Source organism: Pyrus communis, chromosome 8 (assembly GCF_041283825.1).
Source record: "Pyrus communis isolate YQ-2024b chromosome 8, ASM4128382v1, whole genome shotgun sequence".
In the NCBI taxonomy this organism is placed as follows: Eukaryota; Viridiplantae; Streptophyta; class Magnoliopsida; order Rosales; family Rosaceae; genus Pyrus; species Pyrus communis.
Window position 1 is genome coordinate 22,935,356 of NC_142572.1, and position 22,315 is coordinate 22,957,670.

A 22,315-nucleotide genomic window follows, 5' to 3' on the forward strand; every position below is an offset into this window, starting at 1 on the left:
AAGTTGAGCGAATATTGAGTTTGACGGTGGTGGAGATTTTATAATTCTCGGGACAAAATGAGATCAAAATTGAGTTTTAGGAAGCAATGCAATTTGGAAAAAATAATCAACGATTGGCAGCCGATGCAAAAATGACAATTTTATTCCATACTTGGAAAAGAACAATCACACAAAATCGTCTTACAAGATTATTTACTACTTGTAACTTAATCCAGCAAGATGATAATCTTGCGTGATTAGCCGAGACAATAATCCACAAGCAAATACAAAAAAATGATAAACCAAAAACACAGATTTTACCATTTAAGTACACAAGCAAGTAATAAAGGACAGCCCTTCCATGTCAAACATCTCTTTCTTCCGGTCCTGATTTGTGATTGCCGGCATGTTCTAGTCCTCGTAATGCTCTTCGGCACCTTCCTCCTCGTACTCGCCCTCATCCTCCACGGTTGCATCTTGGTATTGCTGGTACTCGGCAACCAAATCATTCATGTTGCTCTCTGCTTCGGTGAACTCCATCTCGTCCATGCCTTCACCAGTGTACCAATGCAAAAAGGCCTTGCGCCGGAACATGGCTGTGAACTGCTCGCTCACTCTCCTGAACATCTCCTGGATTGATGTAGAGTTACCAACAAAGGTAGATGCCATTTTCAAACCCTTGGGAGGAATATCGCACACGCTTGACTTCACATTGTGAGGGATCCACTCAACGAAGTAGGACGAGTTCTTGTTCTGCACATTGATCATCTGTTCGTCCACCTCTTTGGTGCTCATCTTCCCCCTGAACATAGCTGAGGCTGTCAGGTAACGTCCATGGCGAGGGTCAGCAGCGCACATCATGTTCTTGGCATCCCACATTTGCTGAGTCAGCTCCGGCACGGTAAGGGAGATGTACTGCTGGGATCCACGAGAGGTCAGAGGTGCAAACCCAACCATGAAGAAGTGAAGACGTGGAAATGGGATGAGATTCACGGCCAGCTTCCGGAGGTCCGAGTTCAACTGTCCAGGGAACCTTAGGCAGCATGTCACACCACTCATGGTTGCGGATATCAAATGGTTCAGGTCACCAACTGTAAACAGATATACAATTAAGTAAAACTAGAACCGGGCGCTATAAGACTACTTGTGTTACTTGCAACATTATTCAAAAGAATTAGATTGTCACTCACAGCTCGGGGTGCTGAGCTTTAGGGTCCTGAAGCAAATGTCATAAAGTGCCTCGTTGTCAAGAACCATGCATTCATCGGCGTTCTCAACCAGCTGGTGCACCGAAAGAGTGGCATTGTATGGTTCCACAACAGTGTCTGAGACCTTCGGTGAAGGGAAAACGGAGAATGTGAGCATCATCCTATCAGGGTATTCCTCCCTGATCTTTGATATGAGAAGGGTTCCCATTCCAGAACCAGTTCCTCCTCCAAGAGAGTGGCACACCTGAAAACCTGCCCCGTATAAAAAAAAAAGACGATGTCAAGCAGCATATTAAACAAAAATGGAAATGGGCAAGTGAGGTTTGAAGATTTTATACGAACAAGGATCTAACATACAACCACAGATCCTCACAATAACAAATCAATGGTATAAGTCCCTATAACCCAAACGAATATAAGCTAAATGTTCCCATGTAAATACAAATCACTAATCCTCAAACAATTAAGCATGTTACAGAAAAGGGTTGAAAATTTTCTTACTGACATCTCAGATTTACTGCAATAGTTAATTTGCAAGAAGAACCGGAATGAGATCCACTCCAGACCTCTGTGTCTGCAATCCAAGGACCGAGAGATACGGACTGTTCAAGAGAGCTCAAATTTTTTTTAGTTTCTGTGAATCAGGCTAGTGGGATGGGTTAATAAGAACCATATGATTGAAATTAAGTGGCTCAAATCTCTCGGTCCACGGACTTAGAATACAGAGATCCGTAATGAATCTCAGTCCAAAAGAACCAAACACAACGTCGGTGTGGTAACATAGACTGTTGGGAAATCACAATCATGCAAAATAAAGTAAACAGATTCTTCATCTGTCTCCACTGAAGAACAAAAAACAAGGGGGACCACAAGCAAAAGCAGCCATATAAGGACAATTATACACATATATAATATATATGCGAGAAGTAGTACAGTTAACCACATGGCGGTGCTAGGAAAGCTGACGACGAATATATCAGATCCACGACGAATATATCAGATCCACAACCAAACAAAAAGTAAAGGACAAGATTAGAGTTTTGGACGAAGGATCTGACGATCCTAGCTTTGCAATGAGGTTATTGTTAAATATGTAATTAACAACGCTAATGAAAACGGTAATCAACTGAATCTTCAAGCATCAATGTTTATAATCTCGCAGAAAATCAATTCCGATTCAGAAGCATTTGGAAATCGGATTATCAAATCTTAAACGACGAACTAATAGAGCAACAGAAACAGTAATCAACTGAATAATCAATCAAGCATCAATACATTCAATGTAGCAGAAATTCAAATCCGATTGAGGAGCATTTTCATCTCATAATTCATGTCGAAATTCAAAGAAATTTTACCTTGAAGGCAATCACAATTCTCGGCCTCCTTGCGAACAACATCGAGAACGGAATCGATCAACTCAGCTCCTTCGGTATAATGTCCTTTCGCCCAGTTGTTGCCGGCGCCGGACTGGCCGAAGACGAAGTTGTCAGGGCGGAAAATTTGGCCGAAGGGGCCGGATCGGATGCTGTCCATGGTACCGGGCTCAAGATCCATGAGGACGGCGCGGGGGACGTACCTACCGCCGGAGGCCTCATTGTAGTAGACGTTGATCCTCTCGAGCTGGAGATCGGAGCCGGCGTCTCCGCGGTACCTTCCGGTAGGGTCAACCCCGTGCTCGTCGCAGATGACCTCCCAAAACTTGGAGCCGATCTGGTTGCCGCATTGGCCTCCCTGGATGTGCAGGATCTCTCTCATTGTCGCGACGGAGGTGCCGGAAACGAAGCGAGATCTGCTGATGCGCTTACAAGGGGTTCTGGGAGGAACGGCGAGAGGAGGAGAGAGACGAAGACACAGGAGAGAGTGTGTCCGAAGTCGGTGTTATGAAGGGGAAGGGGAGGAGAGAGAGAATCGGAGGTTAGGAAGGTAAATAATGGGCGGTGGGATATTTTTTTAATCAATGAGTCCGTTGGTTGCTCTGTGTGTGACAGCCAGACAGAGAGAGTAAGAACAAACCAACTTTCTCTCTCTTCCTTCACTCCGTCGCTCTGGCTGGCATGGGGTGCGCACGTTAATTCGGTGATCCCACCCCGCCCGCCAAAAAGTTTTCCCGCGGGAAACGGTGTTATCCGTTGAAACCGACCGTATCATTGAGAAAAGCGAGATTTAATCCGTTGATATCCTTTTTACTGTCATAGGACTGTGTTTGGGCGGACCAAAAAATTGTTTGGTCGTTTCCGAACAAGGGCGAAAAGGTTGACCATCCAGGACTGCCCAGATGTATTTTAACATGTGTTAGTGTACATCATATCTTAAAAAGACAATGTAAATATTTAATATTAATGTGCTGGAAAGGAACTCATTTTAATTTTTCGCACTAGGCCACCAAAAACTCGAGGCCCTTCATTGATGTACATGTGTTACGCTGTTAAATTGTATGATCCATCACATAAGGTGGTTTTATTTAAAACATTTAAATTTAAATGTCCAGTTGAGTAGTGTATAGGGCATTGTTTAAATGATTATCATATATTACCAAAGGTACACTAATGCCAGGAGGATCTTCCAATTACATTTATTTATCGTATATTATGCGATTAGAAATTATTGTAAAATTTTTTATTTAAAATCGAATATAAACAGTATCTAACAAAAGTTGATTGCCAATGTACGATGAAAGAATGTGATAAAAGGATTCCCGAAAGCCTCACAAAGAAGATCCAGTGAGGATCCTCTCTCACACTAATACAGAAGGATTCCCGAAAGTCTCACAAAGAAGATCCGGCGAGGATCCTCTCTCACACTAATGCACCATTGTACCAATTCTGTTCGGTGCTACCAATTTCTCAATTTTGTTGTGCGATCAGAGAAACTGCTCAGACGGCTCAATCATTGTCCTCCATAATCCATATGTATTCTCGCAACATATACATTGACAATCCTACAAATAATAATAATATATAGTCTGAAAATCCATGTGTTGGGATCCAAATCTGACAATTTCAATTATATCCCCGATTCAGATCTTTAGACAATTTCCATGTGCCGTGCACGTAACTAAGATGCATGAAATTTTCTAAAATCTAACATGGAAAAAGTAGGCAATTATAAAAGTTCAGGCGAGTAATCAGCTAAAATTAAAGTTCAGGAAAAAATCGGTAACTCCTTACAAGTTCGGAAAGAAATCGGCGAATACCTCATTTCCAATATACCCGTCTCAGATCCTGACAAAATATTTTAGTATTTTGAAGCATTTGGACTCTTACTAGATCTTGATCTGAGACGGCAAAGATTTCCAGATTAGAGTAATCATCGCTCCATTTCTCAGTTACTAAGACAAGTGACTATTTTCCCCATCCAAGCTCATGCCTAAGAACCAAAAGAGTTCAAAGCGATTACAAAAATTTACATGATTCGATTGGTGACGGACACGATGATACCGAACACTAACCGCGGCAATCTATGACACCCTAGTGCTGCGGTGGAGGCTCGTTGCAGTGCTTCTTGAAGTTCACAGCCTCGTCTGTCAAATGGTCGCTGAAAAGTGATCCCCGTCAGTGATATTGTTCAGATGCAAAAGTGGTGAATGAGTGATAACAATTTACAAAGGAACTCACCAAATTCGCTCGGCCATATGAGGTAATTCCCATCTAGGGCTCCAAGGAAATTCCGTTAGAGGAAGTGACTTGATCGGCACACCATGGTGGTTGAAATGCTACATCATTACGAGAATATAACCCCGTCAATTAAGAGTTTCATTTCAACTAGAAAACATGTATATGAAGACAATAATCGAAACAAACTGCACGTGTGCAGCAGCAGATATTCGTGATGAACTAGCCATATATATGGTTTAGTTTTGCTGTAATCATTAATGCATAGATTCGGATAATTATCCTTGCCTGTGAACTTTGAAGCATCAAAGAAGGCCTTTGCTTTGGAAACTGAGTTGAAATCGAAACATGAACCTATACAAAACAAAACGATCAGAAGCTTGGTCGCTTGAAAAGGGAAGATTAACTAGAGTGCAGTACCCAACTGTAGACATAAAACAACTGAAAATAGAACAAAAGTAACACCAGATAATGCGCAATAACAAAATAGAATGTAAAACTCTTGCTATTGACAGCAATAAACGACACGGAATCCATGTGAATTACTGCTAGATTAGTCAAAAAGCTTATAAGAAAGGTAGAAACAAAATATTATAGATCAAATGAGTTCTTAATTCTTAATCAATGACCCAGCACATGCTTTAGCTTAAGGGAATATCCATACAAAGATGATACAGTGATGACCATATATACCAGGAACGTGAAAACTCCAGAAGCGGCAAGGAACGTTGCCTTTCTGCATAAGACCTGCCCAATTAGATATGAAAAATTAGTCTTAATGTTTCAAGAACTTTGCAGAGAGAAATACATGCCTAGGATGCCTACCGAATCAGCTTCCACTGGTCTTCCAAACTGAAGGGCTAATGCCTCGATGAAGCGCCTTCTAACATCAACCAAGGAGACTGCCTCCAAAACCTTAGTAACAAGACAATATATTCTTACAAATATGAAATATTTTGTATGTGAAAGCGCAAAATATTAACTCAAATGTAGCTGACCTGTTTCTCAAGGGATTCTTCAAGATGGGGAAGATATTCAGCCATGCACCTTTCAAGAGTAAGGAAAAAAAAATGAAACCCATAACAAACCAATAATAGTAGAGTATAAAGGACTAAGAATTTATAATTCAGAGGACTTAGACATACATTCCATTCAACCATGGAGGAAGTTTGACTTCATCAATGGAAAATAGAGTCTTCAACTCTGAGGTAGACACTAGTTTCAAGCGAGGAGCTGATGGAGTGGAAACAAATTTTTTCTCAACAGGATATACAATCTGCACAGCCCAAAATACACATCATTGAACACGACGTCCTGGATGAAAAGAAAAAAATGGGGGAAAAAGAATTCAAACTTTTTTTTTGGGGGGGGAGGGGTGACAGAGGAAAGAGGAATCTCAACCTGCAAGTATATCTTCTGTTGATGTCTCCAGGGGTACACAGGCACCATCTTATTTATGTTCACGTCCAATAGAGGAACTGCAAATTTGACCTCCTCTGGCTACGCTAAAATTCAGAGGCATAAGGACCACATTTATAATCAGAAGCTACACAGCCAAGTTCTATTCAATACTGATCTTTCGATAGAGCCAATAACAAAAGTTGAACATGTTTTTTACCCAATCATAAATACCTTGTCAACTCCGGAACTCATCTGCATCTCAATGCCCTGAAGCAAAGTGTAAGGATTTAATAGCTAAGAAATATTTCATTAAATTAGATATTCATGAAAATGTTCCTCCTAGTTCATCCCTCACACGCAAAACAGACGTCTAGTAATATACAAAGAGTTTTAATTTTGAATTTCTCATGGTTGTTTGAAATATTACCTCGCGAGCAACAATCGTGCTAATTTCAAACTTCAACCTGTCGTCATCAACTTCAGCAACACGCTTCTTCTGGTAGGACATGTATTGATCCCTTTAAAATAGAACAACATTATTTCATTGAAAATTATGAGACTAGTTAGCTACATTATTCCCAAAAGAAATACAAAACTCCAAAGAAAATGTACAATCGAAATATCCATCACCTCAGTTCATGAATGAGAAGCATAAGCTGTGTCGGGTCTCTGCTGTTCCAATCACTCAAACACTTCATGTGAAACTTTGAGTCCCCTTCTCCTTCATCGCGCGATACAAGAAACTGCTGAAATTTCTCATCATCAGGTCCGAATATAACATCGGGTGCAGAGAACGGAGACTCCGAATCAAATACAACATCCCCTACAACAAATCAAAACCCCACATTCTTAGCAATCGAAAACAATCAGTACCACATGAAACTACTTATTACAACAATCCACTCACATTTGATAACGTCTAGACAGTAGGAAATGACTAAGGTGAACCGGTCGAGAAATCCCGGGTAGTACTTGCTGCCAGACCACTTGTTCTCAATCTGCAAAGCAAAATTGATCATGTAAAATGTCCTAAAAAAATCTTTTTGACAAAACCCTAGAGTGTACAGCAGCTCAGAGAAATCAGCTGATCATGCAACAAATGAAAACCCACGAACCCTAGATTGTTTTGGATTCCAAGAAAATGCCTCAGTAAACTATTACCGTCGGGGATGAATGAAATGAAATGAAATTTTGGAGTTAAATTTTCTCCGCTATTTGTTTTTGCAAAATTGGAAATGAAGCAGAGATGTTGGGTTTGGGAGGCATTACCTTGACGACGAGAGGGAAGTGAGTGAGGAGATAGTTGAGCTGGGCGGCGACGAGCGGCGGAACACTCTCCGACGACATGGTTGTCGCAGAGCGAAGAGACTGAGAATTAAGATTTTGTGGAAGTGAAATTCACCACCTGAACTGAATCATAGAGAAGGGGAGAGCTAAACGGCGCCGTACAGTGCAGCGTTACCAACACCATCCAGGTAAGATGCAACATTAGGCATCTACCTAATCATTGAAAGATACTAATGAGCGGTTGAGATTTATTCAAATAAGATTTAATTAAATCTCAATCTCTTATTTGTGAAAAATAAAAACTAATGAAAAATGTTTGAAATTTTGAATTTTAATGATAAGGACAAAATAAAAGTCCTACGATTAACTTTTAAATGTTAAAATGTAATTTTTCGTTAAAATAAATAGTACCGAAAATTTTTCGTTAAAATTTTATTGTGAAAAATGATGTGCGACCGAAAATCATGCCACATTATAGTCCTATACTATATTCCAATGTGGATATTGAACTAGCCCACTAAGACCATCTCCAACAATGGGCTAAATGCCAAATTTCCCCCCCCCAAACCATCTCCAATCCATGCTAAAACATTGGGTTAAATGCCAAATGTTAAAGTTGGGCCAAATTCCCCCCTGATTCCCACCCCCCCCCCCCCCCCCCCCGCGACTGGACTCGCTGGCCCAAAGGCCAGTCTCGGCCCGCTCACTCGCGAACGCGCCCCACGCGGAGCGCTTGCAGACCGTGCCCGACAGGGTGGGCCCCGCTGTCAGCGGGTTGTCGGCCACCTAGATGAACTCCAACGGCTATTTTTGCAATCCAACGGTTGCGTTTCAAGGACCGTTGGTTGATCCAACGGTCCAGATTCAAATTTGATTTTTTAAAATATGTTATTTTAAAATACATTGAATCCAACGGCTGAGATCAAATATAATCAAATCTAACGGTAAAAAAAAAAAGATCTAACGGCCCAAATTTAAATCTAACGGGTAAAACAATTAAAAAAAATTATTTAACTCAAAATTCACCCAAAAACTCTATAAATACCTATGTATTTGTTCAAACATCCACACAAAACTCAAATTTCTCTTACAATTCTTCTAATTTATCTTTCTACCATTTCTTTCCATTTCCAAATTGTTCAACATGGCAAGAGAGCATATTAGAGGTCGTAATTGGACTTGTGAGGAAGATGTTGCTCTATGCTTGGCATGGGTTTCTGTTAGCGAAGATGGTGCAGTTGGCACTAATCAAAATGGTGCAGTTGGCACTATGCTTGCCATACTACGCCTTCTTCTATCCCCCATTGATGAGATATTGAGGATTTTTAGGAAACAAAAACTGTTTGAAAGTTGAAATATGGGTGAATATAGAGGATAATTGAGGGTTGAAAGGTTGTGTGATCAACAAATATTGGACATATGTTTATATAGAGGATGATTTCTGAAAGTTTGGTGGTGAATGGTTGGTGAAAGTTGAAAGTTTGGTGTTTATATAGTTGGTGAAAGTTGAAAGTTTGGTGTTCAATGGTTGGTGAATTGAAAATTTGGTGTTGAAAGGTTGGTGAATTGGAAGTTAGCCCAGGGTTGAAAGATTGGTAAAAGTTGACGGCTTGCTTTGTGGGAAATTTAGTGATTTTTCAATATTTATCGGAATTTAAAATTTTTTAGATTCAAATGTTTATAAAATTAATTTACGACAATCTACATATTTATTTTTTTTTAAAATTTTAATTTAAGAAAAAAAATAGCCTAAGTTCATTCTTTAATAATCTCGGACTAAAATTTTAGGCTAGAACGGTTGGAGTAGAAAAGTTGTTTCTGGACTAAAAGCTAAATTTTCTGGGCTAAAATATTTGGCTTTTAGCCTAACCATTGGAGATGGTCTAAGGACAGAATTGAGAGTCCAGATCCAAATAAAAGGGCAAAACCGGCAACGCGAAAGTATGAAAACCCTAATAAAGTTTCAGTCTCCGTCCTTTAAATCGTCACGCCGCGGCCTCCTCTTCTTCAACCGAAAACTCCAGAGCCTCTTTCTCCTTCTTCCCCATTCTGTTTTTCTTTTCTTTTTGTTATTTTTTTATTTATTTAGTATTTGTGGACAATTAGTAGGAAATCAGATGATGAATTTGGATTAATCATCTCACGACGGTCGTCTGAGACTCAGTGTCGAAGCTGAAATGATCCTTTACTTCTGATGGTTTCTAAACCTGTAATCTCTTTTTTTTTTTTTTTTTTTTTTTTTTAATTTTTCTTATTATTTTTGTATGAATTCGTCTTAGTTTTTCACTTTGATTTTATTGAGAAATTAAAATTAATTACCTTAACCCGCCATTGCTTTTGCTTGTGAACTTATATTTAGATTAATGTATTTTTAAAATATGAAATCTTTGAGTTTTTTTACTTTTTTGTAAATTGAAGAGGCACGATGAGGAGTAATTATAGTAGTGGTATGAGATTTCATATATCGATGACTAATAATTTTAGTCCTTTTCATTCTGAGTGCCTTTATCCTTCTTTTAATCGAATTGCGGGAAATTTTAATTTCTTGGTCAAGAACCCTAATGTAGCTTCTTCAGCGAGAAATATATGATTGTAAATTTAATCAAGATGTTTCATCTCCAGTTTCAGATCAATGAGCCTAGAGTCGAGTTTACATATAATTATGCTCATCTTGCTTCTGTAAAAAGTACTTCTATTCGGAAGTGTTTTGTTGCTGTAAGTGTTAAAAATCGAAGTGTTATTTTTTTTACATGAAAGTATTTGAAAGCGTTTTTTATAACTTTGGAAATATTTTTAAGAGAAATTTTATTTAAACCTATTTATCTTATATCTACGTTTTACTCATATTTCCTGCATAGGTCATATAGCTTATTAAGTCTTATTGGGTTTCCTAGTCTATTATTGGGTTCCATGGTATTTTGTCACAGATCATCTCCACCACTGTACTTCTTCTAACCCTCATATTTAAATTACAAAGCATATAATAATCAATGCATACCTCATTATCTAATATGTAGAATATAAAAAGAATTACAATAAAATGTTCAGCTTACAAACCGTTGGTTCAAGTTCTAATTAAGCACATAAAATAAATAATACAAACCATTATTTCATAGCATATATAGGATTTAGGGAAATTCTAACTCCTCAATACTCTGAGTTCCTTAGTTTATTTTGTGGATCTTAAATGAATTTTTGGATAGACATTATTTGTAGGGAATGGTTGTTTGTTTTTTTATTAGACATTATTTGTAGAGAATGGTTGTTTGTTTTTTTATTTCTTTCTTTGAAATGGGTGAGAAATGATTGGTTTAGTAATTTCAAATTGGAAGTTTTGGCAAAAGGGTTGGTTTGTGCAAGAAGGGGAGGGATGAGTGTTTTTATAAAAAAATGCTAGTGAAGAGGTTGAATATTAGTTTAGTTGGAATCTCTTTTCATTGAGAGAATTGTTTAAGGTAATAATAGTCAATAATAAGCTATATGACCCATTTAGAAGAAGTTTTCTCTCTTCATCATGCATGACTAATTTATTATTGAAAATTCTAACTCTTCAATACTCTTTGAGTTCCCTAGTCTATTTATTGGATCTTCAATAAACTCTTGAATAGACATTATTTGTAGAGAATGGTTGGTTGTTTTTTTTTCTTTCTTTGAATAGGAAAGAAATGTTTGGTTTAGTGATTTTAAATTGAAAGTGTTGGCCAAAGGATTGGCTATGTACAAGAAGTGGAGGGATGGAGGGCTTTATATAAGAATGTTAGCGAAGAGGTTGTATTTAGTTTATTTAACCTCTTGGCTAACATTCTTATATAAAGCCTCCCATCCCTCCACTTCTCGCACAGAACCAACCCTTTGACCAATGCTTCCAATTTGAAGTCACTAAACCAACCATTTCTCTCCCATTTCAAAGAAAGAAAAAAAAAAACAACAATCATTCTTTACCAATAATGTCTATCCAATAGTTCATTCAAGATCCTTAAAATAGTATTGAGTAGGAATTCAAAGAGTATTGATTAGTTCGAATTTCCAATAATAAATCTATCATGCATGATAGAGATACCAACTAAACTTATTACTGGTTGTCATTACCTTAAATCTGTCATTCAAAGAGTATTGAGGAGTTAGAACATTTCTTCTACATGGGTTATATAGCTTATTACTGGTTGTCATTAGCTTAAACCTTTAATAATTCTCTAATGCATGATGAAGAGAGATTTCAACTAAACTAAATGCAACTTCTTCACTAAAATTCTTATATAAATTCCCATCCCTCCACTCCTTGCACAGAACCAACCCTTTGGCCAAAGCTTCCAATTTGAAATCACTAAACCAACCATTTCTCTCCTATCTCAAAGAAAGTTAAAAAAGAAAAAAAACAACCTCCAACCATTCTCTACAAATAATGTCTATCCAATAGTTCATTCAAGATCCACAAAATAGACTAGAGAACTCAGAGAGTATTGAGGTTTTAGAATTTCCCTAAACCCTATATATGCTTGAAATAATGGTTTGTATTATTTATTTTGTATGCTTCACTAGAAATGTACTATGAAACAACAGTTTGTAAGTTGAACACTTTCTTGTAATTCTTCTTATATTCTAAGTATAATGTTTTAGATAATGAAGTATGTATTGATTATTATACATGCTTCGTAATTTGGATTTGGATATTTTCCCCCTGGGTATGAGGGTTAGAAGTACAGTGGTGGAGAATGATCTGTCATCTCTTTTGTAGCAATCCATGTCTCCGCAGCAAGCCTTCTTCCCACGTATATATATGGAGAGAGTGTAAATGCCTGCCAATATGGAGAGAGTGTTCACAATCACATGTCAATATTTTAAGAGGCGAGACTTTGATTTGAAGGCCCTGATCGAACTACTATTCCTCCTAACGAAGTGTAAGACACCTCATTTAATATCACTATTTGTACAAGTATTTTACGATTACGAAGCCACTGCCCTTACAAATTGTGTATTCTTGATGTTTCTCAATATCTCTCTCAATTCGAAAATCTAGAATTTGAATTCATGTCCTTTCATTGAATCCTCCTACATTGAATTGATTTATCCTGAAGATTTCGTTTCAGTTGGAATTTAGTTATTCACCATATAAGACAATCCCCGCTAAACATCCATGACTAAATGATTAAAGTGCCCAACTCATAATTGTCCCACGTATCTGTCATTGTGCATTTTATGGAACCTTTTCTTAGCAAAGCTTTTTCTTTTCTTTCTAAGTTGAAAGTATTACAGTTGTGGAAATCGTTTAGAGAAAATAGTGTTGTTATCCAAAAAGAACAGAGAAGAAAGTACAGCAAGTCTGCAATACAACGATTTATGCCCCACCACCTCCTCTGAATTCTACCTGTTTGGGCATGTTTTCACATTTTAGGTGATGGAGCATCCTCAAACCGTTTAATTAAGTAAGGTGGTGCAGGCAAATAATTCTTTCCAAGAATCTGTTGTTACCAAGTCCGACCCCTCAAAGACCATTCGGCAGTGGAGGGATCTTCAAGAGTACATAAATGTGATGTACAATGGCAAACTGCTAATGGTTAGTGAATGTGTATTTCAAGTTCTAAGTATTTTAATGTTTAGTTCTAGAGTGACACAAATGACAACAAAATATTCTACTGAGTTCATTAACAAGTAAGCTTGTTAGAAACCCTTGTTGCATGAAAGCCTTAGCGGCCCTCATTTATAATTTTAACGGAGAAGACTTCTTACCAATTTGTTGGACGTGAAACAAATGCCTGCAATATGAGAAAAAAGCTTCCATGTCAGTGTCCATTTAGAAGAGATAGCAACAAGGTTTACTAGTAAGCTGACTTGTTAGTTTTAATAATTTATGCAAGTAGTCAACTCTCAAATAATGGTTCAAACAAGCAAATATATCAGCTGAAAACCTACGCTGAAATTTTAAAAGAGGGCTGATAAGGGTTTTTAGCAAGCTGACTCATTGATGAACTCGAAAAAATATTTTGGTGTTATTTGGGTGGATTTTGCCGGAAATAATAAAAGAGTGCATTGGTGTGCTAATTTTGAAGTTGTGGGGTGTAGAGATAAAAACGTAAAGATTTATTTTTATTTATTTTCTTATTCTTTTATTAAAAAGGGTTATTTCGAACGAACTTGTTCGTTCGAGAGAGAGAAAAAAGAGTGATGAAATATAACGAACATGACTAGAAGATACTACACCAGTGGTCTACGAAACTGTTGATGGGCTTGGCCAGATGTGGTTGACCTGGTTGGGCTCATAGGGTCCAAACATCTAACTTGTTTGCCGTTGGATGATAATAACATTTGTCAGATCTCAACGGTCTAGATCTAAAGATGTTTCTAAATCGCCGTTATGGTTTTTTATTTATTAATTTTTTTTTGGGTTGGAAGAACTGTTATGATGTAGTTTTAATCGTCTGACAAATATTTTTAGTCTTGTAGATTTGCTTAGACCATATCTCATAATGTTGCGTTAATCAAGGAAGCAGGACCAAATAAACCTCTAGAAAAATCATAAGTGGTCCAAACTGTTATTCTACGTACTTGTAAAGAACTCAAACTTGACAACAGTATGATAATACAATATGATGACAAGCGTTGCAGTTGTTATTTTTCTTCATATGATATGGAATCGTGAGATTTAGGAGGTATGGGCTTCTAACAATCTCACTAATAAAAAATTAATGTTTCTCGCAACAGATTTTATGCCACCTGAAAGCTTGTTATTGGTTAATCGGCTGAAAATCGTTTCATTGTTATCTAATCATGGTGAGTAGGATGCCCCATGGGTCTAGGACTCTAGATTCTAGAACCAAGCTCAACCTGAGAATGACAAGTATAAATGGAGAACCAATCAAATCATGACAAATGTCGATAACCAGTTGTTTAAACTTAAAATATATCATACGATCATAATATTCATTTATTATATATCGTGCGGTTATAAATTATTTTAATTTTATTTATTTAAAATTGAACACAAACAATGCCTGATAAAAACAGACCTCAGAATATACAATGAACAAATACAATTTACGGATCGTCATAATCCTGACAAAGAGGATTCGGAAAGAACCCTATTGGATGGGGAAGTAAACGCAACGTAAGTAATAGTTCGATACAACGTGGCCAAAAACAAGAAGCCGAAAGGAACATGTCGAAATCGTGGTTCAAACTTCAAACTTGGAAACCGACTTGTTGTCCAACGCTGCAACAAGCATCTTAAAAAAATCTTTTCCTCCTGCCTGAATGTTTCATGCACTTGGAATAATTAAATCCTTCTTGATCATCAAATCGTTGACAAATCAAATATTGACTTGAACACCACAGTGGTTCTAGTTCAAGATTGTCATATTTCATTTAACAACCCAACATTTTGACACTAAAGACATCCACACAACATAATTCAAAAGTTTTAATGTGTGAATTTTTTATATTATCCCGATACTCATCTGGTGTGGTTCATTGCACAAGGTGAGATAGTCGTCAGTGTTGCTTGACTTTATCATTATTCACATGAGATTGTATACAGGGCGGATGTACTTTGGAATCAAGATGGTTTTTGGAACCATTCAAAGTTTGGGAAATGTAGATGTGAAGATTATTTGAGGACTCTTTGAATGTTTGATATATGTACATTATTCTACCACCAAGTGTTTGATGTAATGTCTACTAGGCATATCTTAATGGGTTGCGTCGACAATACTCAACAAATTTTCTTGACATCACTCATTAGATTGCTTCGACATGTGTTGATATCTGATGACATGTGCGCAGTATAGTTTGGTTAACGATAACAAGCCCACCAAGTATTCCATGAAATGCCTTAGTAAATAAACTGACTTTTTTATTTTTTGTGCGCTTCAAGTCTTGTTTCTATTTCAAAAACTTGAACATTTAACATTGGAACCCCCAAAGTTCAAATCATGAATCCACCACTAACTGCATAGAGCTATGTAGAACCAAAATACATGAAATCATTGTTTTTGTGAGAAATCTCTTCCTAGTTATTTGTTCTTCCATCTCTACACAAGTTTTTATGACATTTTCGAGTCTAATTTTTTTCGATTTTGACACATTTACTTGACAAGATTGAGGGAGGGAAGTAAGGAATTGGAGAACATGAAACCAATTCCTTTTCCAACTATGAACTTCCTTTCTTTCTAATATCCCTTCATTGATTTTTTAAAGAATACAATCATAAAATAAGATCATTTTTAAATATCGTAATCCAAAATTAACGATGAAAAAATTCGGATAACTCATTTTAAATCTTACTACTCCCATTAACATGTTACATGAACCTACCTTACACAAACAAAAAACCTAAATCTCTTTCGCCCCCTCTCTTGAACAGTCCAGATATTTTGTTCCGTTGATTTGAGTTGCGAGATTAGGACAGGATCTGAATTGGTAAACGAAAAAGATGGCAATGACACGTCAGGCGAGACAAAGAGGAAAAAGAGGCAGACAAAGTAGGCGGGGACTTTGACATTTCCATATTATTTTTCCCTCCACCATCCAATCACGCATTCATTCATTCATAATATCAAATTTAAAATTCAAATTTTCATAGTATCAACTGCTAATCCACATTTCATACCCAAGGATTTCCCAAAATTCAAATCCAATTCTCGCAATTTCATACCAGTCAAGATATTCCCAATTTTCACACGAGATTTCCGGTTTTCCTAATCACGCGTTTAGTCCCGTAGAAAATTCTCACCATTTTTTTTTCAGTCAAACATATTAACTCTAGAATTTCTACTCTCTTTCCTTTTCAACTCTCTGCATTTGTTTTCTTGATTGATAAACGGTGTTTGGTTGCTGAGAAAATTACTAGGTTCTCAAGGATCATCTCTGCAAAAAGGTATGTTGGTTGGTTGGTTCATGTTTTTTATTTGTTAGTTTGTGTTTGGTTGCCGAGAAAACCAAGAAGGAAATCAGAGCTTGTGAACTGAGTTTTGTTTGCTTATTCAGGTGTAATTGGAAAGCTCTTGTGGGTTTTTTGAATTGGGGCAAACGATGGGTGGGGTGTGCTCGGGCGGGGTGCCTGGTATGGAAAATCCCGATCACGGCGGAGGGAAAAGTGCTGGATTTTCCGGGAAACTCAGGTCGGTGAAGAGCATCGGCAAGAACAAGGAGAATTCTAGTCCTTCGTTTTCCGAAGGAATTGCTCCGCGGAAAACACCGAACAGGTTTGATTCCGGCGAGCTGCAGTCTTCAGTTTCCCGCGAATTGAAGCCCTCAACTCCGGCTAGGACTGCTATTAGCAAGGTATCGATTGCTTTAGTTTTGTACTGGAATGGTTTAGGGAAATACTAACTTGGAAAATGTTGGAAGCACTTCTGCTAGAAGTGATTTTGGTATAATCATGTGGAGATTTTTATTAAAAACCCAAGTACTTCCCGGAAAAACACTTGGAAGTACTTTCTCAATGCTTATCCATAAGCCGCTTCTTACGACCCATATATGCTTTTAAGTGTTGATGTCAAATGTAGTGATAAGAGCTGTTGGTTGTCAGATAACACTTTTAGTCACTTAAGTAGAAGCACTCTTGAAAAAACTTTTATATTTGTGGCATTATTGCTTTAATGTTGTGTTTTCTATGGTAGGTTACCCCGAAGAACTCGTTCATAGGAAAGGCTGGCATTGTTGGCCTGGAGAGGGCAGTAGATGTTTTGGATACGCTCGGCAGTAGCATGTCGAATTTGACTGTCAATAGCGGATTTCTTACTGGCGGGGTGTCTAGAGGCAGTAGGATCTCTATATTGTCGTTTGAAGTAGCTAATACAATCACCAAAGGTGCAAACTTGTTGCAATCTCTATCAGACGAAAACGTCCAGTTTCTAAAGAAAGATGTTCTACATTCGGAAGCTGTACAAAAATTAGTTTCTAAAGATATGAAGGAGTTGCTACGCATTGCCGCTTCTGACAAAAGGTGGTTGTTGTGTAGAGAAGAGGTTGAATTTAGTTGAAGCTATTCATTGCCTTCTGTTATGTTACCTTTTTTTTTTTTGCATGCGCGCCTGTAGGGAAGAGCTTGATGTTTTCGCACGTGAAGTAATAAGGTTTGGAGACTTGTGTAAAGACCCACAGTGGCATAGCCTGGGTCGATACTTGTCAAGGTGGGTTGATTTGTGAGAATTATGCTGCTGCGATTATATTGATGAATTTCCGCCATTTTAATATCTTCTGTGAATTGGAATTTCAGACTAGATTCAGATGATGATTTAGGGTACGAACAACTAAGATCAGAGGTAGACATGACGATGCAGGAATTGACCACTCTTGCTCAGCATACTTCTGTAAGTTGGAGATTCATAACAACCAACAATTTGTATATATTGAAGTCAACTTGAAGAGACTAATTTTATCGACATTTGTAGGAATTATACCATGAGTTAAATGCACTGGACAGATTTGAACAAGATTACCGGAGAAAGGTAGAGGAAGCAAAAACCTTGCATCTCCCTCCAAGAGGTTCGTCGATTTTTGTTTTTGGTTTGCTTTCTGTTTTGGGGTTTCAGCGAGTGCCATCCTTTGAGTATTTGAATAGTCTAGTTTATAGCATCGAAAGACATTTATGGATGCTTTTTTTCTTTGTATTTTCAGGAGAGACTCTGATGATGTTGTTAAGTGATGTAAAACAACAAAGAAAGATTGTAAGAAGCTTGAAAAAGAAATCTCTTTGGTCTAAAAATTTGGATCAGGTACCATTGTGAAACACTTTCAAATTGCATAATTCTTTCCTACAATTTGCTAAAATTATTCAAAACAATGCACAGCGATGGTTCATTATTTGCCTTCGACGGGGCACAATAGGATTTCATTAGTATTCATCTTCCCTTATTGCTATCACATTGTATTTTTCTTTGCAGATTGTCGAGAAACTTGTTGATATTGTTACTTATACACATCAAGCAATCTTGGAAGCATTTGGACATAATGGTAGGAGCAGTCTCTCACTCCGACATAATGCCTTAGTGGATGTCGAGGAATTGTTCATAAGAGCTTTCTTTGTCATGCCTCAAACATACTGAACAACTTGAGCCTGCATTATCACTTAGTCGATTACAAGCTTACTTACGATATAGCTGGCAGTTTCAGTTTCCGCACTCTCTATAATGTGCTTTTTTAATCTTGTACATTATGATTTCTATTACAGGTCTGACTTTGGTTAGTGCGGACAAGAGCAAAGATCCTCAAAGACTAGGAGTAGCCGGTCTTGCGCTACACTACGCTAACATGATCAACCAAATTGATAACATTGTAAGCTTAATTCTCCATTTCCGTATCTTGTGTCTCATATACTTGGTATACATTTGCAAAATAAAATGTACTCATGAATGATTAATCCTAATAGGCGTCCCGACCAACCTCCCTCCCACCAAACACACGGGACACATTATATCAAGGTCTACCAATTACTGTTAAACAAGCTTTACGATCCCGATTGCAGACTCTTGATGCCAAGGAAGAGGTATCACAATGCATTTAACACACATTTGTCCATTATTTTATATTGTAGATTCCTCATTAGATTTTGGTTTTTTATCTTGGAGCTCAAGCATTCCAATCGTCTTATCCTTTTTTATGTTGCGCTTCTGCAGCTCTCTGTTCCTCGGGTCAAGGAAGAAATGGAAAAGACTCTCCATTGGCTTGTTCCAGTTTCCACAAATACGACCAAGTACGTTCTGTAGCATGCTAATCGGAAGTTCCTGTCAATGCTTTGGCCGTGTTTGTTTTCATTCTTTTGAATCAAACTCCGCAAAGAAATTTATTACGCGTTGTCATTACTGTCATACTTCCACTAATCTCTGTTTTCCTGATGTTGCAATTTGTGGCAGAGCACATCAAGGCTTCGGGTGGGTTGGAGAATGGGCAAATTCTGGGTCAGTCAAGGCCCCTCTCTCGCGCTCTCTCAATATTTTCTAACCTCAATCGAAGCGATTAAGTTCAATTCTGACCGTGCTTTCTGTTTTACAGTCCTGAGTTTGGTAAGAACGGATCCTCACAAGTTAACCTGATCCGCCTCCAGACGCTATATCACGCAGACAAGCAGAAGACGGATCTCTACATCCTCGAACTAGTCACATGGCTTCACCATCTGATCAACCTTGTAAGACAAGGAGATCATGGCGTGAAGCCTTTGCATACGCGGTCTCCAACTCGTAAAGGGTTGGACATTCACTCCAACATGCAGCAGTTTCTAACCAAGAACTACGACACCAAGTCCCAAAAAGTCCAACTCTCGGAAGAAGACCGAAACCTGTTAGACGAGGTGATCGGGAGAATGAGAAGGGTTCCCGGGATCAGTAAGAGTCAGGAGTTTTCGATTGCCGAGAGGAAAAGAAGAGGAGTTTTGGCTTTGAGCAAGAGCACGGGGAGTTCCCCCTCAAGGGAGCTGGGTTCAAGGTGTAGAAACTTGCTTAAGCGAAAGAGTAATGCTTTGGATGTCATGGACGGCTTAGATTCAATATACTGAGAGTCTTCAGTTTCAAATTTTTTATAAATATTTATATTTCTCTGTATATAATCTTCAGATGATTAGGGTTATTGTATATATGTACCACCTATACAGAAATGGAGTTATTTTATGTAGCTCATGAGACTGACTTATATACGGAAAAATTAATGTGATACTGAAATACGATTATGTGTTAATTAATGTTGTCTTATTGATATATAAGTAGTTTGTACTCATGGACTTCCTTTAGGTATCGTTTGGTATGCAGACGGGACGTGACGGAACGGAACGAAATGGGACGGGACGGGACAGGACGGAACGGAATGGAGCGGGAGCAAAGATGCCCTCGGATGAAAACAAGGAGGAAGGAGACAGAAAGGTTATAATTTTGCGTTCCACGGATGTGGAACGAGTCGTTCCAGGGGGGTGAGGTGGAACGAAAATTCACCCAAAACTCGTTCTGTGGAACAGCTCGTTCCACCCGTTTTAGGCGCACCAAACGTGGGACGGAACGCCTTGTCCCACTCTGTTCCGTCCCGTCCCACGTACCAAACGGTACCTTAGTGTTGGAAGTGTTGGCCGATCAGTTAAGATCTAAAATGATAACAGTTCGATTGGAAATGCTATTAAAATGATTAAAATCATTTGGTTAAAATGTTTTTTAAAATGATTCTTAGTAAAATAGTAAGTGAATTTTGAAAAAAAACGCTTTATTGCTTTGTGTGAATCACGTAACTAGTGTTTCTTACGTAAAATACTTTTAAATGGTTTTGGAAACAAAAAATATTTTTTCTAAACGTTTTTAGTCATTTTAGTAGTCCAAACAAGCCCTATAACACCTTTGGTTTGTTTGGGGTGGCCTCTATAAGGATTAGAAGATAACCAAAAGTGCTTTTATCTATGTTTTAACAAAAAATACAACTTCTTTAGAATTTTACCAAATCTTTTTACATGTTCATATCAAAGCTTGAAGGCACTACTTACAGAAATGGAATAGTTATTTGCGAACTATTATAAATATAGAATTTTAACGAAAAAACCCTCGGTACTATTAATTTTAATGAAAAACTACATTTTTATACTAAGTAGTAAATTTTGATACTATTCACTTTACCCTTTATTTTAAACAAACATTTTTCATTAATTTTCTTTTATAAAAAAATCTTCCTAGAAAGTAATTTTATAATCATTTTGTTTTCAATTTTATTAACTTTTTAAATTTGTGTTATTATTTTTTATAATTGTTTTTCTTTTTGGAAAAGTTGTAACCGAAAGCCAAATTTATAACAGCTTTGCTACTGAATTTTGGTGTTTGGGGGCGTTTTAAGAAAAAACTAAAGAAATGGGGATCAGATGGTAAAAGAGGAGAGTGTCCAATTGTCGTAACAGGCTTTAGGGCGGACACCCATCTCTCGCATTTTAATTTGCGAATTATGACCACTCATCATATCCCGTTTCTGCCTGAAGGATCATGCCATTTACTTTAGTTGTCCGGCCATTTTATCCACTCCGCTTCAACCAATCTTGTATTCCACCGTCGATGTGGGATTGCCTTCGTCCGCTCTCCCGCTCTTTGATAGTTCATCTTCCGCAGCCGGGTTTCTTCATAGGCTCAAACTCTGTAGCTTCATCCTCACATAGAGGATCAAACTTGCAATTAAAGAAACAGATTTTAATTTCATTGATTAATAATTACCAAAATTGATTTGTCATTGGAGACGGTTTAGCGGTACATGACTAATCACTATTAATACAGCTTCTAACTTAACCACTTGTGCTTGGTGTGAGGTTTTATTCAAAAGACTTTGATGCAAGTAGTAGTGGTTTCAATGTAAAGATATTTAACTTCAAGAGTCTTCCGATGTGAGACATACTAACGTAGGACCACATGAAGACATTTATTCATAGTGAAGTGCTTTGAATAAGATCCGATCTTATCTCGACAATAAAAACCTGTCATGATTCAAGTCACTTGTCAGATATTTGATTTCATAAGGTTAATTTTCAATATGAGACATGTTTCAAGATGGTCCAAACTCTATTAATTACGAAGTCTTGTTTGGACCTGTTTAAGAGTTCATGATATGGGCCCAAACACAAATCCTCTTTAAGTTGGACTCACAAATATGATGTTTACAAGTAGCCTAATTATCATATGTTGGCTGCTCAAGTATAAGTAGGATTCCTACACAAAATTCTTTGTGTTTGAATTACAGAACTTTGTATTTATGATTAAAATTCATCTCTGTAAATACATAGATAGTTCGTAATACTTTTATCAATTCCTTTCATCTGTTTTATATAGTTGGATGATTAAACTGCTTTTGTTTTAATCAATTACTTGCAGAGACAATTTTTAT

At 37.5% G+C, this 22,315-nt stretch overlaps 3 protein-coding genes, 1 long non-coding RNA gene and 3 other non-coding genes across 9 annotated transcripts; 4 read left to right on the top strand and 3 right to left on the bottom strand.

Moving 5' to 3' along the window:
- Positions 1 to 124: 124 nt before the first annotated feature.
- On the bottom strand, positions 125 to 3,498 carry LOC137717426 (tubulin beta-6 chain). Its single transcript, XM_068456792.2, has 3 exons — positions 2,543 to 3,498; positions 1,170 to 1,439; positions 125 to 1,070 (listed from the first exon to the last, which is right to left on the bottom strand). The coding sequence occupies exons 1-3, from the start codon at positions 2,940 to 2,942 to the stop codon at positions 391 to 393; spliced, it is 1,350 nt and encodes a 449-aa protein (XP_068312893.2). The 5' UTR covers positions 2,943 to 3,498; the 3' UTR covers positions 125 to 390.
- A 791-nt stretch (positions 3,499 to 4,289) lies between these two features.
- On the bottom strand, positions 4,290 to 8,885 carry LOC137717881 (uncharacterized). 2 transcript variants are annotated; one of them, XM_088699131.1, is made up of 14 exons: positions 8,532 to 8,885; positions 7,469 to 7,699; positions 7,107 to 7,197; positions 6,830 to 7,022; positions 6,627 to 6,717; positions 6,431 to 6,466; positions 6,200 to 6,298; positions 5,944 to 6,074; positions 5,797 to 5,845; positions 5,624 to 5,713; positions 5,492 to 5,545; positions 5,087 to 5,152; positions 4,802 to 4,899; positions 4,290 to 4,721 (listed from the first exon to the last, which is right to left on the bottom strand). In XM_088699131.1, the coding sequence occupies exons 2-14, from the start codon at positions 7,544 to 7,546 to the stop codon at positions 4,655 to 4,657; spliced, it is 1,143 nt and encodes a 380-aa protein (XP_088555257.1). In that variant the 5' UTR covers positions 7,547 to 7,699; positions 8,532 to 8,885; the 3' UTR covers positions 4,290 to 4,654. The 2 variants fall into 2 exon arrangements, with proteins under 2 accessions (XP_088555257.1, XP_088555258.1); XM_088699132.1 differs by lacking the exon at positions 8,532 to 8,885 and having other exon boundaries at positions 4,290 to 4,553; positions 4,636 to 4,721; positions 7,469 to 7,679.
- A 711-nt stretch (positions 8,886 to 9,596) lies between these two features.
- On the top strand, positions 9,597 to 9,686 carry LOC137718910 (small nucleolar RNA Z161/Z228). The gene has a single exon (XR_011065989.2). It is a non-coding gene; the product is annotated as a small nucleolar RNA Z161/Z228 (small nucleolar RNA).
- Positions 9,687 to 9,902: 216 nt separating this feature from the next.
- On the top strand, positions 9,903 to 9,992 carry LOC137718911 (small nucleolar RNA Z162). Its single transcript, XR_011065990.1, has one exon. It is a non-coding gene; the product is annotated as a small nucleolar RNA Z162 (small nucleolar RNA).
- A 2,153-nt stretch (positions 9,993 to 12,145) lies between these two features.
- Positions 12,146 to 14,095, top strand: LOC137718709 (uncharacterized). Its single transcript, XR_011065915.2, has 2 exons — positions 12,146 to 12,384; positions 12,879 to 14,095. It is a non-coding gene; the product is annotated as an uncharacterized LOC137718709 (long non-coding RNA).
- Positions 14,096 to 15,872: 1,777 nt separating this feature from the next.
- LOC137717894 (protein PSK SIMULATOR 2) lies at positions 15,873 to 20,152 on the top strand. 2 transcript variants are annotated; one of them, XM_068457396.2, is made up of 13 exons: positions 15,873 to 16,355; positions 16,466 to 16,762; positions 17,101 to 17,426; positions 17,521 to 17,613; positions 17,700 to 17,793; positions 17,875 to 17,968; positions 18,101 to 18,198; positions 18,367 to 18,436; positions 18,654 to 18,757; positions 18,852 to 18,968; positions 19,099 to 19,175; positions 19,336 to 19,380; positions 19,475 to 20,152. In XM_068457396.2, exons 2-13 carry the CDS (start codon positions 16,511 to 16,513, stop codon positions 19,971 to 19,973), a joined length of 1,869 nt encoding a protein of 622 aa, XP_068313497.2. In that variant the 5' UTR covers positions 15,873 to 16,355; positions 16,466 to 16,510; the 3' UTR covers positions 19,974 to 20,152. The 2 variants fall into 2 exon arrangements, with proteins under 2 accessions (XP_068313497.2, XP_088555207.1); XM_088699081.1 differs by having other exon boundaries at positions 16,058 to 16,355; positions 17,113 to 17,426.
- Positions 20,153 to 21,300: 1,148 nt separating this feature from the next.
- Positions 21,301 to 21,408, bottom strand: LOC137718909 (small nucleolar RNA Z279/snoR105/snoR108). Its single transcript, XR_011065988.1, has one exon. It is a non-coding gene; the product is annotated as a small nucleolar RNA Z279/snoR105/snoR108 (small nucleolar RNA).
- Positions 21,409 to 22,315: the final 907 nt, after the last annotated feature.

Excerpts from the sequence above, each read along its gene's own strand:
- LOC137717426 (XM_068456792.2), bottom strand. The coding sequence starts at position 2,942 with ATGAGAGAGATCCTGCACATCCAGGGAGGCCAATGCGGCAACCAGATC. Across the intron at positions 1,440-2,542 it reads GAATTGTGATTGCCTTCAAG|GTTTTCAGGTGTGCCACTCT; the intron begins GTAAAATTTCTT and ends TATACGGGGCAG. Across the intron at positions 1,071-1,169 it reads AAAGCTCAGCACCCCGAGCT|TTGGTGACCTGAACCATTTG; the intron begins GTGAGTGACAAT and ends ATCTGTTTACAG.
- LOC137717881 (XM_088699131.1), bottom strand. The coding sequence starts at position 7,546 with ATGTCGTCGGAGAGTGTTCCGCCGCTCGTCGCCGCCCAGCTCAACTAT. Across the intron at positions 7,198-7,468 it reads ACTTCCCTCTCGTCGTCAAG|ATTGAGAACAAGTGGTCTGG; the intron begins GTAATGCCTCCC and ends TTTGCTTTGCAG. Across the intron at positions 5,546-5,623 it reads GACCAGTGGAAGCTGATTCG|GTCTTATGCAGAAAGGCAAC; the intron begins GTAGGCATCCTA and ends CTAATTGGGCAG.
- LOC137717894 (XM_068457396.2), top strand. The coding sequence starts at position 16,511 with ATGGGTGGGGTGTGCTCGGGCGGGGTGCCTGGTATGGAAAATCCCGAT. Across the intron at positions 17,614-17,699 it reads CTGGGTCGATACTTGTCAAG|ACTAGATTCAGATGATGATT; the intron begins GTGGGTTGATTT and ends TTGGAATTTCAG. Across the intron at positions 18,437-18,653 it reads GGAAGCATTTGGACATAATG|GTCTGACTTTGGTTAGTGCG; the intron begins GTAGGAGCAGTC and ends TTTCTATTACAG.